This window comes from Pediculus humanus, genomic scaffold (assembly GCF_000006295.1).
Source record: "Pediculus humanus corporis 1103172107617 genomic scaffold, whole genome shotgun sequence".
Lineage (NCBI taxonomy): Eukaryota > Metazoa > Arthropoda > Insecta > Psocodea > Pediculidae > Pediculus > Pediculus humanus.
The window spans coordinates 328,936-348,617 of NW_002987231.1; the positions used below are offsets into that span (position 1 = coordinate 328,936).

A 19,682-nucleotide genomic window follows, 5' to 3' on the forward strand; every position below is an offset into this window, starting at 1 on the left:
TATTTATTTATATATATATATTTAATGTAATAATAGACAGAATAAAAAAAAAAAAAAAAAATTTTTTTTTTTTTGTTTATTTTACGTACCTAAAAAAAACACATTTTCCTTCTTTCTCTCTCTCTCTCTTTCTTTCCTCTCTTTTCTTTTTATAATAAGATTCGAAAAAAAAAAGTAAAAATTAAAAAATAAAGAAAAAATAAAAATAAAAAAAAAAAAAAAAGTAAAAATAAATCATCGTGAGCGAACATGAATTCTGAATAATTTTTATTTACAATTATCATTATCATTTGTTTTTTCATTTATCATTATCATTATTATTATTATTATTACTTTCTCTCTCTCTCTCTCTTTATTCAGTATTTGTCGGTATGCATTTGAAATTAAAAAAAAAAAACAAATAATAATAATAATAGTAGTAGTAGTAGTAGTAGGGGGAAAAATAATACTCTAACACAAATATTATTTTATATATATATATAAATTTCTTCTGCTTTTTTGTCACTCAATAATAATAATAATAATAAAAACCTTTTTCCTGTCGCCTTCTTTGTCATCATTCAATTTTTATTTATCCGTTTTAATAATAATAAAATAAATAATAATAATAATAATAATAATCCACAAACTCATCATCAATTCTCTTATACTCTTCCCTTGTTTTTCTTTTTTCTTTAGGGGGAGGGGGAGGAGGAAGGGGGAAAAAAACCTTTTTGATGGCCATAAAATATCCCCAACCCAAAAAAAATCCCGCAAAAAAAAAAAAAAAAAAAATTTTCTTTTTTTTATATAAATGGGGGGAAAGAAAAGAAAGAAAAAAAAACCCCCCTTTCAAAAGTGGAATAAAAAAAAAAAAAAAAAAATAATAATAATAATAATAATAAACGATTGGCAAAACTAACTAGAGTAAAACGACTATTACACATATATGCATATATCCCCATGTACAAATCATTATTAGTACAACTAACACACACACGCACACACACACACACACACACACACATATATATGTATAATAATAATAATAATAATAATTAATACCAAAAGGAAAAATACCGTGTGGTTAACAAAAAAAAAAAAAAAAAAAAAAATAGAAAAAAAAAATAAAAATAAAGTTATCACAGAATTTACATACCATTAATTAAAAAAATAAATTAAGTAGTAATAATAATAATAATAGTAGTTGTAGTTATAGTTATAGTTATAGTAGTAATAGTAATAGTAATAATAATAATAATAATAATAAAATTAGTAGCAATTTTAAAAACGTTTACGACACAGTTTTCGGCAAAAAAAAGAATAATAAAAAAAAAAAAATAAAAAATAAAAATTTAAAATAAATTATTATCATTATTATCGTAATCATAAAATCATTGTCTATTATCGTCATTGTATTCATCATTATACTATTATCATTATCATTATCATTATTATTATAATAATTAATAATTAATAATAATAATAATAATAATTAATCCTCGCGATTATCGTTCAACTTTTGCTCGTCTTCACTTTCACTTTTTTCACTTTGTTGCACCGCTCCCCCTCTCGTTACCGAAGAGTCTTTGAGAGCCGCACGTTCGGCTGCAGCCCGAGCTGCTCGCCCGGCGCTGCTCCTCAAATTCTTTCTTTCGACTATGGGCTGGACGACCTGGTGTTCGTCTGGATCCGATTTTGTCGATTTTGATTTTTTCAAACTCCTTCCGCGACGACCCCGACCTAAATTTTTCGACGACGTTTCCGCGGAATCCGAAGTCGTCGGCTCCGACGACGCCGAACCTAATTCTTGATCAATTGACTCGTCGCTTTTTTCCGAATAATCCACCGACGATCGATTTCCTAAATTATCCACGTTTTTCGTCATCATTTTGTGATCCGACTCTGACATACCGCGTTCTTCATCGTTAATTAATTTTACGTTATCCTTTGACGAAACTTTTACCTCTTGTTCCGATAATGTACTTTTCTCGGAAACGGCATCCTTCATTTGAACGGACTCCTCGGACATTTTTACCGCGGCGGCAACCCTCTTGCTGCTTTTGTCTTTTCTTCTCTTCACGACGATTTCGTTTGCGGATTCCGAAATTTTTTCTCCGCTATCAGGTACATCAGAAAACAGTAAAGAAGAATACTTTTTACCATCGGCATCACCCATAGCCTTCACCTCTGTCATGCTTGTCCCGGAAAGAGCCAACACTTCTTTCATTAAACTTTCTTTAGGTCTTTTCACGTTGTGTTCTTCTATTGTTCTCGAAATTAAATCAGCCATATTTACGTGAGAAAAATCCTTGGCTTCTCCGGACTTGATGGAAGCTTCTGGCATAGATTTTGTGAAAAATTCGGCGTGAGAACGACTTAAAACTTCCAGTGCTTCTTTCATATCCGGTTCTCGCAGTCTTTTTAACATTCTGTCATCAAGTTCGGATAATGAGCTCATGAGTAAGCTTTGCGTAGAAATTGACTCTTTTTTATCGTGATCCACTTTGCTGGAACGCCTCGATTGCCTCTCTTCCGTTTTACTAGAAGACGCAGGGAAATCCGCCAAAAAACTTTTACTTAATGAGTCATTGTCTTTGGACCGCTTTTCTGATCTGTCGGATAATTCTTTCCTATCCGTACTCTCCTTGTTTCTTCTTTCGGAATTTCTTATATTCGTTTCACCTGTTCTTCCTAATGATTCTAAAAGATGCGCATCATGAGGAAGTAGTAGATGTTGTAAATTATGTCTGTCCATTGAATCTCTGCCAGATCTATGATGCCGGTGGCTTGAACTAGGACTTGAAGATGTAGATGTACTTTGCTTGGAATTTCCAGAACCTTGAGATCGGCTACTTGAACTTCCTCGAGTTGTGGTCGTGCCTGACGTAGAAGCGGCGGCGGTCAAACCTCCATTTAGCAAACCACATTGTTGTGCTAAATTGTCATAAGCGGAGGATAGTGCCGCAGGCGGCAACGAGAAAGGATTTAAACCACCCAAACCAAGAGGCGAATACAACATGCTCGGATTTGGGAAATAAAATGGTAGTCCACCAGCCACATTATTAGGCAATGACGTAGTGGAAGATGTTGAGGATGATGATACTGGCGATGTTTTCGAAGAGGAATGTCTCTCTGAATCCGCGGCCGCTTTTCTCGACTTGCCTTTGTTCGAAGAGCTTCCCGGACTGGCTTGGTCTGTTGGCAACACTGCGTTTGCTCCTGAAGCATTTGTTTCAAGCCCTGATAAGGTAGGCAAACCCATGCTTGCCAGATTTGCAAAAAAGTTCATGGAGCTACTTAAATGGCCCATTCCACCCAGCGCTCCCATGTTGGGCAGTCCTCCGAAAGGAAGTAATAAGGGATTCTTAGGATCAAATAAGGGATTGTTTTTGGCGTCGAAGAAAGAATTATTTTTCGGATCAAAAAATGGATGATTTTTCGGATCGAAAAGAGCGTTATTTTTCGGATCTAAAAACGATAGATTTTTGGTATCGAAAAGAGGATGATTTTTGGGATCCAAAAAGGGATTATTTTTAGGATCAAACAAAGGATTATTTTTTACATCAAATAAAGGATTTTTGGAATCGAAATTACCAAGTGTCAAACCTGAAAGGAGTCCAGGAGCTAACCCGGTTGTTGATAAATTACCTAAACCGGCGGATGCCAAAGAAGGGAAAGATAGAGTGGAAGCCATCGAAGTTGCCAAATTGGCTTGACTCATAGCAGTAGCAGTCGATGATGTAGAAGACTCTGGAGGACTGTTAAGAACCTGCGAACGACTAGAACCTTTGCTTTTTCTGTCTGAATTTGAAAACCGTTTTTGGACTTCATGCGGTAGATTTCCTCTTTCTTTAACAAGTTCGGCCCATTTTGAATGCACATCATACATAGGGTTTTCCATTAACCACTGAGCTAGTTTCTTCAAAGAAGGTGCTTTGGATCCAGTTGCCTGAAATGAATTTAATTAAATATAATAATTGTCATTCAATAAATACATTTCGTTTTTATAATTTTAAATACCTTTGAATCATGAGGATATGACCCCATTTTTGAGAATTCGGCTACCTTGCTAAGATCGGCAACCATAGCTTCGTAAGTCTTTCTAGACTGTGATGACCCGGATGACTGTTGCTGTAAATTTTGCTGCTGTTGAAGGAGCTGCTGTTGTTGCTTTAAAAATGATCTTCCGTGTTCTTTTTCGGTTTGACCTCCAAAAGAAAAATTTTCTTTCTTCTTATCTGATTCGTTGTTAGCACTTGATGCCGGAATAGAGGTAACTGTGATCGTGAAGGGTTTAGACGATGAGATGTTTGCCGACGAAGTTTGGGTATTTGCCGGAGTCACTGTTACGTTTGGAGATATACATGTAGTTTTTTTCAAGTCGCTGAAAAATGAAGAACTTTGTTGTTCCTTGGCTGCTGATAATCCAAGAACAATAGCATCCAATTTCCTTCTCTTCTTTTCCTTATCCATTATTGGCTCTTCGGGAGGGCAGTTTTTACGCTTCAAAAGTTTATCAAGAGTATTTTCTAGTTTGCTTTTTTGTGAAACAACAGAGTGCTTCGTTTTAGATGACAAATCTTGAGCAATGGATAAATCCTGAATGTCAGATTCTTTAATTTTAAACTGTTCGCATTTAGATAAATTCGACGATAAGTCCATTGGAGCATTCGTATTTCCAGAATTACTGGAACCTTTCGTGGTCGTGTGAAATCTAGAAAGATCGAATGGCATGGATAGGTTTGTAGAGACACCCGTGAATGTTCGTGAAGTTTGTTGATGAGCCGGAGGAGGTTGTAAACTGACGGGTGTAGATCTTCTAGAATCTTCTGACAAACTTTCATCCGTCGCTTCCCACAAAGGCATGGATTTTAAATTTTGATGTTGAGATTGTCCTAAAGCGGCACAATTTAATAATGCATGAAGCTTTGCTCGCTCCGTTTCCACATCTATTGCAATATGATGTTTTTTCTTTTTCACATGATGCTTCGGAGCATGGTCTGTTGTGATGGTAATTATTTCAGAACCATCTGGCACAGACATTGGAGTAGAAGAATCTCTTTTCACACTTCCCTCGGGTGTATTTCTAGGTGTAATATCTATATCTAATGTTAAATTTGAATGAGTTCCAACGGTGTAAGCGCTGAAATTAGAAGATACGGGCCATTCTTTATATTCGACAGCGTGAATTATGTGTTGTAAACGAACAATAATAGCATGATCTCGGGGCCATTTTATAGGATTTTGGTAACTATGTGCTATTAATTGGGCAAGAGAAGGTTCCGACGGAGCTGGACTGGAACGTTCCCGCCAGAGAAACTGATCCAGTTCGTTTAGCCTGGCCCACGGCTGAAGAATTTCTAATTCCGATAACCCTAACTTTAAATTTTCATCTTTGAAAGGTTTTCTCAAATTGCATGCTTTTTGAAATTTCAATAATTGCGACGTCAAATCAGAATCTTTAGAAGTAATAATTATTTCCTTTTTAATTTCAATTTCCGGTTTAATTTTTTCTTCTTCAATAATAATATCGTCTGTTTTCAAATCATCATCCATTTTTTCTTCCGTATTCGTCGATTTTTCACTCGATTTCGGTTTAGTTATTTGATGTTCGGTTGTTTCATTTGAATTTTCATTTTGATTTTCGGTAGGCTCAATTTTTTCAATGTCTTTTTTAGAATCATCAGTTTTCGTGGGATTTTTGTCTGGATTCGTTTTATCCGCAGCATCACAATCACTACTACCAACTTTTTCAGATTCAACTACTACATCCTCGTCAATATTCACTTCGACGCTTTTATCACAATCATTATTAATTTTATGTTGTACTTCGTCATTATCCTTGTCTTTCTCACATTCTTTCTCCTCATTTTTGTCTTTAACCGTATCATCATTTTCTTTCAAAGTATTTTCTTTAGAAGAGTTGTTTTCATCTTTACTCTCATCTTTTTCGCTGTTTTCTTTATTATCCGCATTATCAGTTTTTTCACTTTCTTCATTTTCGTCTTTGCCTTTAGAAATATTTTCATTTTCAGTATTTTCAATTTTTTCAACTATTTCTTTCTCATCTGGCTTAGTAATGGCTTCTGAATTAATAGCAGTCTCTTCATTTACATTATTAGTATTGATTTCTTCATCGGTATTTTCCATTTTAGGTTTCTCTTTTTCCACAACATCATCACATTTTTCTTCTTTATTTATAACAATTTTTGAATCAGAAATTACATCACTTTCATCTTTGATTTTAATTTCCGCATTATCTTTCAATTCATCATTTTTCGCGGAATCCTCCTTTGATTTACCAGGTGCAATTTCTAACTTGCATTTATTTAATTTTTTTTCTAATACTTTTTCGTCTACATCAACTTTATTTTGTTGACATTCAACTTTAAAACTCTCTGCAAATTTTTCCCTTAGAAAAGTTGCAGGGTCATCAACAAGGCTCATTTTAATTACGTCTTTAAAACATAATTCTGGATCATTTAACAAATAAAAATCTGTTCTTGCAATTCCGTGTCTATAAAAAAACAGAAAAAAAAAAAAAAAAAATTATAGTTGAAATTTGTTTCTGAAAATCTTTTATTAAAAAAAATTTGTTTTAATAATAAATTTAAAAGAAACTTACCTAGCCACACCTTTTAAAAGGTCTTTGTCGTGTTTTCCGGGTACCCACCAATCAGGAACGTCAGCTGATGTTTTACACAGCTTAAGTCGTTGATCTAATCGTGGATGAGGTAATATTTCCTCCCTTATCTTACTTAGCATTTCAATAACTTCTAATGTCTTTTTTGCTTTTTCTTCATTTAAAGGTTCGATCAGTAGATCTTGACAATCTGAAAATGAAAAAAAAAAAAAAGTTAAAATCGTAAAAAAAAAAAAAAAAAAAAACAGTTAGTTCAGTTATTCAATCCAAAAACAAACAAACCTTCGTCTTCAATTATTTTAAGTCCACAAGATCGCTTAAGCATTGTGTAAAATGCATTATAATATTCAGTCATTGATTCATCAGTCTTTTTATCCAATCTTGAAAGACTTCTAAACTTTGTCCAATCGTATTGCTTTCTATTTTTGTCATATTCAACGCCGAAAACGGCGACGGTCCTGAAAAAGTCTACTTCTTCACGTCTCGACCATTTTTTTTGACTTATTTCAAGCCTAATTTTTTCTCGTTCTCTCACAATCTGCTCAATTTTTTCGCGACGTTCAATTTTCTGCAAACAAATTTATTTAATATAAAATAATTTATAACAATAAAATTTATTTAATAAAATAATAATAAGTAATTAACTAACTAACCCTAGCTTTTTGAAGTTGTTTAATTTCTTCCTTCCTGAAATTTTTCTGATATGCAGTGATTATTCTTCTAAGTCGAGTGTTTAAATCTCCTATCGAAGGCCAATCTAATTTTCCTTCTACTTTAATATCATCAGTTCCTGTAGATACGGATACGGAAGTTGATTCCGGAATTGATTCTACGGTTGTATCCGGAGTATTGGGCTTATCCGTAAAATTTAAATTTTCTCCACCCGTGTTGGAATTGTCTTCGTTTAGCGTCAGTGAACATCCAATGACGTTAGAATTATCTCCTTCCATCGTGTCTTCCTCAGTATCCTTGTCTACATCTTCATCCAAAGTCCTTTTTTTTTTTTTTTATAAGAATGAGTTTGTTTGTTAATATTTTTTTTTTTTTTTTTTTTAAACAAATTTCCGTTTTTAGTTAAAAATCAACAATACTAACGTGATTTTATCTTCGCTCGGATGATCGGGGCCTACTCTGGCCAAAAAGCACAACAAAGGATCATTTCTCATTAATGAGTAGCATTCGTAGCCGTGTTTAAATGTTCCCACTAGTAGAGATTTGTCAGCTTCCGAGTCCCACCATACAGTCGGCGCCTGGTCACAGATCGGAGGATTTATGGGCAAGGCACTGGCATGAACTCCTTCATTTATTTGATAAACCAAGTCTCCTATAATTTCATGTTTAATGTAATACAGCAGTCGAACTCTTAATAAAACCCTAAAACAGAAAAAAACGATAAAATTATTTAAAAAAAATTTTTTTTCTTTTTTTTTTTTTAAATTTAAGATACTTTTTAAAAATAAATAAAATTAATAATTACTTGTTTGCGTGTCGACTGAGATGCTTTTTATAATTGCTTTCTAATATAATTTCACCATCATATTTATCACAATTACTCCAATGTTCACCTTCGCTAGAACCTTTACGATCTTTATTTTTGGTTTTACTTCGGGTCAAATTTCGACCTCTAGGAACGGGTGCACTTAGACCGTGATGATTTTTAACTATTTTCGTTGATCCGTTTTCACAAGGAGTTATTAGATCCCAGATGAAATTTCTTATTTTTTCATCTCCCCTGTAGTAGCGAAGACAGTATACCAGCTAAAAGTTAAATATAAAAAAAAAAAAAAAAAAAAAAAAAAAAAATGAATTTTTAATAATTAATCAAGTTATGTTTCTATTCCCTTTATATTATAGAACACTTACAATAACTCTAGCACAATCTTCCACATTTTGAACGGTCCACCCTTTTCGAAACTGCGTATTATACATAATTTCCGGCCATCGATCCCAACCGAATGTAAGAAGACCTTTTTCAACTTTAAAACACTCGCTCCGAGACCATGTGCCGTATAAAATGTCTCCATCTTTAATACCGTATTCTTCGCCCAACATTGAAGGATGAAAACTTTGATGTCTTCTACGTTTTCTAAATTTGCTTTTTCTTCCTCTCCCTCTGCCCACGCCTAAGGAAGTGTCATCGTCACTTTCAACCGATGGACCAGAACTTTCTCCTAAATCTGACATATCCAAAGCAGCTTCATCTTGTCCGTATCTTTTGATTTGTGTCCGCCTTCTAGGCTCCGACACTAAAAGCTGTTCGTTCTCGTCTTTTTCCGTCGTGTCTATGTCTGCTTTTTTTGCCCATTTTTTCCAAAAATCAGGATCGTCTATATTTATATCTGATCTGATACCGGACGAAGCAAAACTCGCCTTGGAAAATGTCGATCCTTTTTCTGACTCAAGAGTAATGACTTGCGTTCTTCTTTCTAAAATTTGATCTATATCTTCTTCACAAAATTTATCCCCCGCAGAATCTTCATCCATGATAGCCCCGTAGGCTCCCCTTTTCAAAAGATCTTCGATTTCTTTTTTAGACAATTGTTTCTGAACATTATCTTTTCCACCTTGAGAAGTATTCATAGACTGCAGTACAGCTTTGTCTAAGCCCAATTTCAATGAAGCTTTATCAAACATTTCGCGTTCGTAGGTATTTCTACAAATTAAACGGTAAACTTTAACCATTTTTTGTTGGCCGATTCTATGACAACGAGCTTGCGCTTGCAAATCATTTTGAGGATTCCAATCACTATCGTAAATGATAACCGTGTCAGCGGCAGTTAAATTAATACCGAGTCCCCCCGCTTTTGTACACAATAAAAATACAAATCTATCAGAATCCGGTCGGCAAAATCTATCAATTGCAGCTTGCCGCAAATCACCGCGAATCCTCCCGTCGATTCTTTCAAATGAGTATTTTCTATATATTAAATAGTCCTCTAATATGTCTAAGCATTTTACCATTTGACTGAATATTAGAACACGATGTCCATTAGATTTTAGCTTGGGTAACAATTTATCTACTAAAACCATTTTACCGGACGAATGAATTAAAGCTTTAAAATACGCATCTGGATCGTCTCCGTTAACATTTCTGTAGTCTATTTGTATTTGTTCCTCCGCTCCATTCAACAAATACGGATGAATACAACATTTACGAAGCTCCATCATTGTATTCATAAGGTTGGGTATATTTGAAGAAGTAGTCCCTTTAGATAAAAATGAAAAATTTCTTTCTAATATACCTCTGTAATACTTTTTTTGAATATTTGTCAATTCTACTTCCACAACCGTTTCTTCTTTGGGTGCCAATGATTTTTCAACGTCTTCTTTCATTCTCCTTAACATCATCGGTTTTAAAATGGCCTGCAATTTGTTAACTTCCGATTCCGTTTTAAGAGCACCGAACTCTTGAAGGAAGGCATCGCTACTGGAAAATTGTGCAGGCTCGAGGAAATTGAGGAGTGAAAACAATTCATTAACATTGTTTTGTAGCGGCGTTCCTGACAATAATACCCTGTGTTCCATGTTTAATAATCGTAATCCTTCTAACAATTTACAATTACGATTTTTGAGTCGGTGAGCTTCATCAATAACGCATAATCGCCAATTGAAACTTTTCAACTCTTGAGAGTGAGTTATTATGAGTTCAAAAGTTGTTATCAATACATTAAATTTATGTAAATCTTTCATGAGATTGCCCTTATCATTTTTGAAATAAAATTCATATTCTTGAATCATTTGTAAACTCGCCGCCCTGTATTAAAAACATTGAATTACAAAAATACGTTAATTAATAATTTAAAATATTAATTTTAACTTAAAAAAAAAAAAAAAAAACATACGATCCATGATAAACGACTACGTTTAAATCCGTCCAAGCTTCAAATTCTCTTTGCCAATTAGGAATTGTAGATAAAGGAGCTATGACAAGGAAGGGACCTCGAATACCGTAATTGTATACCGAATTTACAAAAGCAAGAGATTGAATTGTTTTTCCCAAACCCATCTCATCGGCAAGTATGCAATTCCGGCTAAAATGAAAATTATTTTTTTTTTTTTATATATATATATATATAGAAAACTGTCAAGAAATACATAATTTATTAATAGATGATAAATTAATTCAGCACGTAAAAATTTACTCATTAAGAAAAATTCTTTCAGTATTAGCATGGCAAAGTCATCATAACAATTTATAATGTAAAACGGGACAAATATTTTCTAATATATTATAAAAAACAATACCAACCCATTGTGCCAAGAAAATAAAAGCCAGTTCAATCCTTCCAATTGATATAAACGTAAAGTATTATTATTTTTAAACACGGGCGATTTTTCCAATTTTCTCCACTGATCAGGTTGCGGCCTTTTTTTTGCTTTACACTTTTCTTTTGGCGGAATTTTTCGAAACTTTTCAAACTGTTTAATTGCCAACGGATCAACATCAGCTTCTAATTCCCAAGTTGAATCATCGTACTGCATCGAACGCCATTTTACTAAATAATGTTTCACTGTTACGTTTGTACCTGGATCGACATGTTCTGCAACGTCCAATACTCGGTCGATCTCAATAAAATCGGGATTGAACGGTTCATCTTCCAACTGAAAAAAAATAAATTTACAATTATTATACCTTAATTTCAAATTTAATTTAATTTTTTTTTTTTTTTTTGTTAAAAAATTAAAGTGACTCACGTTTTCAAAAATGTTCACGTTATTTGCCATTTTTTGCTGAAATCTTTTTATTTTAGAGAAAATCCTCCTGTCTCCTCTTCTAAGTTCTTCTTCAGTTTTCCATTCGCAATGAAGGTAAGAAAAATTACGGTATTTCACTAAATACTCTTCAACCTCTACCATTTCATTTTTTGAATCATTTTGATCTTCTGTTATTTCTTTCTCGGTCGTAGAATCAACTTGAACGTCTTTAGTATTTTCATCTTTATTATTATCATCATCATCTTTTGCATCTTTATTATTATCATCATCATCTTTTGCATCTTTATTATTATCATCATCATCTTTTACATCTTCATTATTATCATCTTTTGCATCTTCATTAGTATCATCTTTTGCATCTTCTTTATTATCATCCTTTGCACCTTCATCATTATCATCTTTTCCATCTTTTTCACTAGAATCGTTTTCATTGTTTTCCGGATTTTCTTCTTTCAAGTTTTCTTTACTATCTATTTCGGTTGATGCTTCCACATTTTCAGTCTTAGTCTCGATTGTTTCCTCTTTATCGATTTCCTCAGTACTCGCAGTTGGCTGAGCATTATTAGGTTTAACTTCTCTTTTTGCACGACGTACCGCAAGAATGTGTTGTACAACCATTGAATCTTCATCCGTTGTATTCTAAAATTAAATAAAAATATTTTATATTTATATATCAAAAAAATTTTTTTAATTATTGTCACCATCAACTAAAATAATTATATTTACACTATAATAGCAATAATTTATTTGACTCATACTTACAACGTAAACGAAATTGGGTTTTACTGTTGGATCCGAAGGTCCGGATTTGGCTCCTCCTTTTCCCTGTATTCCGTCTGGCGTTGGACTTTTGGGAGAATCTTCATCAGATATGGCGAGCATTATGTCGTCACAGTATTTTTTTCTTTGGGTATTACGAGCAGATCGTCGTTTCTGTAAGCATGTAAGTTGTACTGTTAAAATCAATAATTTTTCTAGCAAAAAAAAAAAAAAAAAAAAAATCTTTTTCTTTTTTTGTGTGAAAATCATATGCTAACATTAGAATTTTCGATGTCATCACTAGGCGAAGGAGGAGGCGTTGTCGTTAGCCCGTCTTCATCCGATTCATCAACCAAACTCTTTTTTTTTCTACCCGGGCCACCTCTTCCTCTTTTATTGCTACTAAAAGATCCATTTTTAGATCGAGAAAAAACAGGTTTCCCGTTGTCTTTTTTTCGGCCTCTTTTTTTTGGCGTTGAATCCGAATTCAATTCGTTACTTGTTTCTGGAACGGCATCATTGGTCACCGCAGGAGTGTTTTCTAAAGTTAATTCTGCATTGACTTCAGTATTCGTTTCAATATTCGTTTCAGTAGTCGATTCAGTAATCGATTCAGTAATCGTTTCAGTAATCGTTTCAGTATTATTAATACTAGTTTCTTTATTATTATCTTCACTTATAGAATTTACAGTCTTATTGTCTGAGATTTCTTCTAATTTTTCATTATCGTCGCTATCAGGCTTCTTAGCAGTCGTCATTTCTTCCAGTGAAAAAAAACGTTTTTCTTCAGCTTCCAAAGCTTCCCATTCTTCGGTTCCGACGTCGCTCAACTTTCTTTTTTTAGGTCCTCGCTTATTATTCTTCTGCTCTTTAGGTGATTTAGATTCTTTACGCTTTCTCGGAGTTTTCACTTTTTCTTCCTCATTACCCTCCGTATCGGATTTATTCGACTTTGGAGTCCTTGGTTTTCTTATTTTAGGTTCTTTTGGTAATTTTGGTTCTTTTACTGTTTTGGACCCTCTAGGTTTTCTTTGTTTTCTAATTTTTCTCGGAACTATTTCACCACCTAAAGCTTCGTCAGTCATTAGATAAGGGTCTACTTCGTTGTCTGCCACATCTCTTGAGTAAGAGTTTTTTTCGTAAGAACTGCAAAAATCACTTTGAAAATCATATGAATTAATAGAATGAGATTCTTGCTCAGGATTTGTACTGCTGTCGACATCACAAGTCGTATTTACTTCAGATAGAGAATGATTATTATTGGGGTTCGACTCCCACAACGAACTTGTAGGAGGACTATTATTTGGAGAAATTTCTCCTTTTGATGCAGGTTCAGGCATCGTTGTCTCAACAGGCGCTGTGGTTTGGTTTTGAGGAGATTCTGGGCTCAAATTTGAAACCGTGGAAGATTGCTGAGGAGAAGAAACAGAATCGGATTCAGGAGTTTGAGTAGTTACTTGCGAAGGAGGTAATGTGCAAGATACTTGTGACGGCGCTGGATGCTGCATTTGTTGTTGTTGTTGTTGGGGTGGAGGCGGAGGCGGAGGGGGCGGAGGTAATGATTGCTGTTGCTGCTGTTCCTGGGAAGGTTGCTGCTTTTCCTGGGTTTGTGGTTGTGACTGATGTTGCTGTTGTGGTGGCTGTGATTGTTGCTGCAATGGTATAATTGAAGACGCTTGAGTTGACTGAGGTAGCGGAAGTGACGGAGGCGAAGTTTGTGAAGGTATTTGCGGTAGTGATTGTTGAGAGCACTGATGAGAAGGAGGAATTAGTTGATGAGGTAATGCCGTAGGAGGCGGATGAGGTGTCACCATATTATGATTATTTGAAGGCATATTTTGACTGCTATTGGCGATTAAATTTTGATTTTGCATGGTATTTACATTCGTATTAGAAGTTGAATTAATCTGATTTGAATTAACGGTCTGCCCTAAACTTAACGAATGAGAAGCAACATCACTTAATGACGACATTGAAGAATTCGGCATATTTACGTTTGGCGCCGGCAAATTCATATTGGAAGATAAATTAGCAGAATTTAACCCTACGGAGTTAGATGATATATTTGAATTAGAAACTAAATTTGTATTGGATGGAGGATTCATTCCTGATGACATATTACTGTTAAGCAACATATTAGAATTAGAAGGTACATTGGAATTATTGGTTGGTATATTTAAATTTGAATTTAAATTTGAATTTATATTTGGATTCATTGTCATGTTTGAATTCGGTACTATATTAGGATTTATTGACAAATTCGGTGGTCCTGTTGCCATACTCTGATTGGGATTAATACCAGAAGTCATATTGCTATTTATTGGCATGACGGAACCAGATGTCAAATCAGGTGGATTTGAAATATTAGGATTAGGTTGCAATGAGTTCATTGCCATATTTGGATTATTTGCTAGCAAATTAGCACCCATATTATTAATCAACGGCATGTTCGGTAAACCACCCATAGTTCCCATCATTGGATTCATCTCGAGTGGCATTCCTTTAGATTGATAACTCATTTGTCTATACTGCTGTTGATGTAATAACAAATGTTGTTGCTCTAATAATTGTTGCTGTTGCTGTTCAGCAAGTTTTTGTTTTTTAGTTTTTCTAGGCTTTGCGGGTCCTCTTCCACGACCACGGCCTCGCCCTGTTGTGCTTGTTACCTGATAAAACAAAATATATAATAAATAAGTTTTATGAAACACGTAGACAAAATATTTATTAAAAAATTTTTTTTTATTTGTAATTTTTAAGATAAATAATAATACTTTTACTATTTAATAAATCTTTTTGATTTTAAGGAAATTAAAGGGTTAAATTTTAATTTACCTGGGGGGATCCTTGAATTAATGAAGCACCAAACATAGGCCCAGGAAGAACACACAATGGCCCTCCTTGGCATTGTGTGGCAGCTTCGTGCTGCTGTAAAGTTCTTAATCTTTCTTCCAATTGTGTCATCTGAAAAAATAATAAACATTGTACAATCATTTTTATTATTCAGCTTTAAATTAAAATTTAAAGTTGGAAAACATTTAGTTTAAATTATTTTTCTCTTACTTTTTCTTGATGCATTGGGGCGGGAGGCATACAATAAAGCTCTTGTAATTGTTGTTGAAGAGCCGCCATCTCCTGCTGATGACTAAACATTTCAGATCCTCCCATATTCATATTCATCATTGTGTCCCCACTCATCAAGGGATTGGATGAAGAACTATACATTTTTGTCTGTTGACGATTAGCCATTATTCTCATTGTTGTAGGATCCATGCTCTGTTGGTTATTCATTCCAAGCATTTGATCATTCATATTTAATAACCTACCAGCCCTGCTGGAAGAGTGATCCATAGAAGTAGTGTCTATTTGAGAGCCATATTGTCTGCTATCAACGGATAGCATATCATCCATTTTACTAGACTGATACTGAGAATTTGTAAATTCGGTAAAACGGTTGGATTGTCCCACGTGAGACATTCCGTGTCCACTCAGATGTTGCTGAGATGATTGCTGCGGTGGTTGCTGTTGATGCTGATTTCCAGGCATCATCTGAGTTTGGTTTTGAGTAGGTCCCATTAAATGAGACATATGACTCTGATTAGGTGCTATATGTTGCTGAGGATGATGCTGTCCAACGTGAGATCCTAATTGCACGTGCGACGACATATGACCTCCAATGCCCTGTAAATTATGACTTGAAAGGTTTTGGTGAGGTGCCATGTTTCCCAACATTCCACTCATTCCCTGATTTTGAGTTCCTAATAATTGTGCGTTTGATTGATCAGAAGTATTTAAAGCCATCGTAGATCCAGTTAAATTTATTTGATGGGTCCCAGTACTAGACTGATGCGCTGAATGATGAGAGCCCGATATAACGTGCTGAGTAGGACTAAGAAGTTGATGAGAAGAATTATCAATTTTACTGTCTTGTTCTTTCATTTGTTGAGAACTGACTTGAGTCGATGGGGCCGATTGGGTAGATGTAGTTGGATGTGGACTTTGAAGTGGTTGCCCAGGAGACAAATGAGGACTGGAAAGAGATGGATGAGGACTAGGATGAGAAGGAGTAGGATGAGGGCTCGTATGAGATGGATGCGAACTGGCGTGAGAAGGACGAGGACTTAATCCTTGTGAAACTTGGGTAGATTGATGAGGACTGTTATGTGGCTGATTTAATGGGCTTGAGTTCGGTAACTGCCCTTGAGGATGCAAAGGACTTGAATGAGATTGCTTCGACTTTGCATCCGATGTTTTGGAATCTAAAGACGAACTCGGCCCAGTTGATTCACTAGGTGAAGAACAATTATTGTCTATTACATTACTACTATGTGGTTCCATATTAATGGTACTCTTACTTTTCTCACTTCCTATTGAATTATCTAATGTAGAAGTAGAAATGGCTTCTTCAGTAGCTGACATTGAATGAAAGGAACTCATTCCGTCAGGGGTATTTTGCATTGGATTTTCTACAGAATTATTTTGCTGAGACCATGATTGAGGAGAAAGGGGTACTCTATTACCTATTGCTGGAGACTGAGGATTAGTTTGAGCTTGATTTCTAGATTGATAGGGAGGAACCATTTGCTCAAGTTGCTGCAATGTACTTTGAGGTCCAAAATTGGGTGCCGGGGAAGACGTTGACTTAGGGGTTAAAGGATGGGGGGAAAGAGTTGAAGATTTCGCAGGAGACATTACTGGTCGAGGAGACATCTGTTGAGCTGAGGCGGGTTGAGGACGAGGAGACATTTGCGGTCTAGGAGAAATTTGAGGTGATAATTGAGGAAATGGCGCACGATACTGAGGACTTCCTGCCCCTAGTGAAGGTGGCATTCCTTTTTGTGAATAACCGGATACTTCTACTCCAGGTCGAGTCGGATGTCCTGAATGTTGATTTTGCTGATGATAATTCATAATTTGTGATGCTTGCATGTGCCCATACGGAGCGTTTGACGGATATTGATTTTGTTGAGCTGTCTGAGAATACTGAGGAGACTGAGGAGCACTTTGTTGATATGGATTATGATGTGTCAATCTGCCATAGCTATCATAAGATCCAGAATAATGAGAACCAGGCGGATATTGTTGATAACCCATCATTTGTCCTGAAGCGTATTGCTGTGGCATTTTATCAGACTGTGTTTGTTGTTGTTGTTGTTGTTGTTGCTGCTGTTGCTGCTGCTGCTGTGAATAACCTAAATGTTGGCGATAAGCTGATTGAGGTTGGTTTACTTGACCTCCGTAATGCCTCATATTGCCAGGATAACCCGAAGCCCCATTCCAACCCTGTAAATTGCTAGGTTGCCTTTCCATAGAATACATATTTTCTGGAATAGTTGGATAGGGCGAAAATTGACCAGGCGGTCGATGAGATCGAATATGTGGTTGATATGAGGGCCCCGTGTTGGGCGCCAAAGGTCTAGTTGAACTAGGATTGTATCCAGGATGCGTTTGATGATACATGTTTTGCTGTTGCTGTTGTTGTTGCTGCTGCTGCTGCTGATTATCCACGTGACCAAAATCTCCACCAAAAGATGCCAACTTTTGAAGCGGAGATTCTTGGGGTATTGTTTGCCCATACTGCGCTTGTTGTTGTTGCTGTTGCTGTTGTTGTTGAGAAGGAGGTGGTTGTCCAACATAATTTCCAGTACCATCGCGAGGAGCACTGGGATCTAAATTATCTCCACCAAAGTCAGTTAATCCATCAAGCATCGAACTCCCTCCATCTTCACCAAACAAATCATATGAGTCCATGTTCACGCTTAAACACACATTTTGAAATCCGAATATTCTGTGATGTTTTCACAGCCATATAGAAAGATTTGTGAACATTTTAATTTACCTGAAATAGAAATAATCAATGTATGATAAATAATAAAATTTAAATGATGTATTTTAATGAAATGCCAAGTAAACATAACGACAAAAATTAATATTATTATTAATTACATAGATAATAAAAAATCATATTTCATTATGATAATAAAAAATTTTAAAATATTTAAATTTAATTTTTTTTAGTAAACAAAATTTTAAGCTAAAATCACATTTAAAAAATCAAAGTATTGATTTACGAAATAGAATTATTTTTCAAAACAAAATAAATATAAACTCTAATTATAATTAAAATAAAATAATTTTTGTAATTTATAATAACCGATAAGTAATTTCAAATTAAAAATAATTTATTTATTAAATCAAACATTTGCATGTTAAGTTTTAATTTTAACAATAAAAAAAAAATAATAAAGCAAAATTTCAAATATTACTCCTAAAGAGGCTACATAGCGATAAATGTTAGTTATCTAGCTGTGAACGATTTTAATAAACATTAATTTCAACACTGAATTTTAACCCTAAAAAAAAAAAAAATTTTTTTAAATAAGTATTATAAATTAGTTTCCAAAGAATTCTAGTAGATTTTTAGTGCCACCAAAGGGGAAAAGCTATACGCTTATGGATTTTAATTAGCATCATAAGGCATAAAGTTTTCCCCTATGAGAGTACTAATACGACAATGTTTCTAAAACCTTTGTGTTCTTGCACAAAAACTAAAAAAAAAGGTAAAGCAATTAAAAGGTATTGCTTAGGCATTAATTTAAAATAAAAATAAATAACTCTCGTATAAAATAACATAATTACTCTTAAGCTTTAAATTTAAAACATTTTAAAAAAATTGATTATAAGAAAAAATTTTTTTTAGAAAATTTAATTTTTAAAATTAACATACTTTTTTTTTTTACATTAGAATACTTTAAAGAGATAAAGAAAAAATTGCATTCATTAAATCATAGATCATCAAAATAATAATCAACAATGAATTCCAAATAGAAGAGAACACTGCAGTAAAACAATTATTCAATTGTTATTAATTACACAAAAATATTTTAACCCAGTTAAATGAAAATAAACGGATTTAAATCTTAACAAAATTAATTTCTTTACGGTCTAAAAAAAAAAAAAAAAAAAAAAAAAAAAAAAAATTTGACGCTAATCCTAATCTTCATTTGTTTTTATCGTATATATATATATATATACATATAAGTAATTATTTCAATTTGATATTTATTTAATGTTTATATTTAAGTTCAATGGTAATTTACTAAAAAATAAAAGTCAATGAATTTAAAAATTTTACTCTGCGTCGGTCATAAAGTTGGCCTACTAATTGTCTAATGAACTAAGGGATAAAATCGGTATCATGTCAATGTTCTCATAACTAATTATTACATTTAATTATAAATTTCTTTAAAAAAAATGAAAATAAAATTTAAAAAAAAGCTTTTTTTTTTTAAAGTCAAAGTGTGGGCCAAGTAGAATACGACCAAACCGCAAAAATAAAGTGGACATAATGGACTGTCGTATGCCTAGGCTTGGCGATCGGAACGCTCAATACTTCCGTGCTAGTCAATAGGTCAGGCCCAAAGAGAAGCTTCAAAGTTGGAAGAAAATGTTTATGTTTTCACCATTATTTGTTTTAATATTTCAATACAAACAATTACAATGATCCACGGTACTACTTACCAAACTTATAACTTAAAACTAACAATTTCAACACATCAAAACAACCGAAATTTTACTTTCCATT

At 34.0% G+C, this 19,682-nt stretch overlaps 1 protein-coding gene and 1 non-coding gene across 2 annotated transcripts; both read right to left on the bottom strand.

The window, feature by feature from the left end:
• Nucleotides 1–1,474: 1,474 nt before the first annotated feature.
• Phum_PHUM249060 (uncharacterized protein) lies at nt 1,475–17,848 on the bottom strand (the record flags this gene model as incomplete). The annotated part of the gene is made up of 15 exons (XM_002426306.1): nt 1,475–3,931; nt 4,003–6,499; nt 6,608–6,815; nt 6,908–7,193; nt 7,279–7,618; nt 7,721–7,999; nt 8,103–8,383; nt 8,489–10,379; nt 10,468–10,656; nt 10,875–11,227; nt 11,321–11,980; nt 12,104–12,315; nt 12,402–14,766; nt 14,933–15,061; nt 15,161–17,848. 15 exons carry the CDS (start codon nt 17,846–17,848, stop codon nt 1,475–1,477), a joined length of 14,835 nt encoding a protein of 4,944 aa, XP_002426351.1.
• A 668-nt stretch (nt 17,849–18,516) lies between these two features.
• Nucleotides 18,517–18,606, bottom strand: Phum_PHUM249070. The gene has a single exon (XR_009833514.1). It is a non-coding gene; the product is annotated as a microRNA, putative (microRNA).
• Between the last annotated feature and the right edge of the window lie 1,076 nt (nt 18,607–19,682).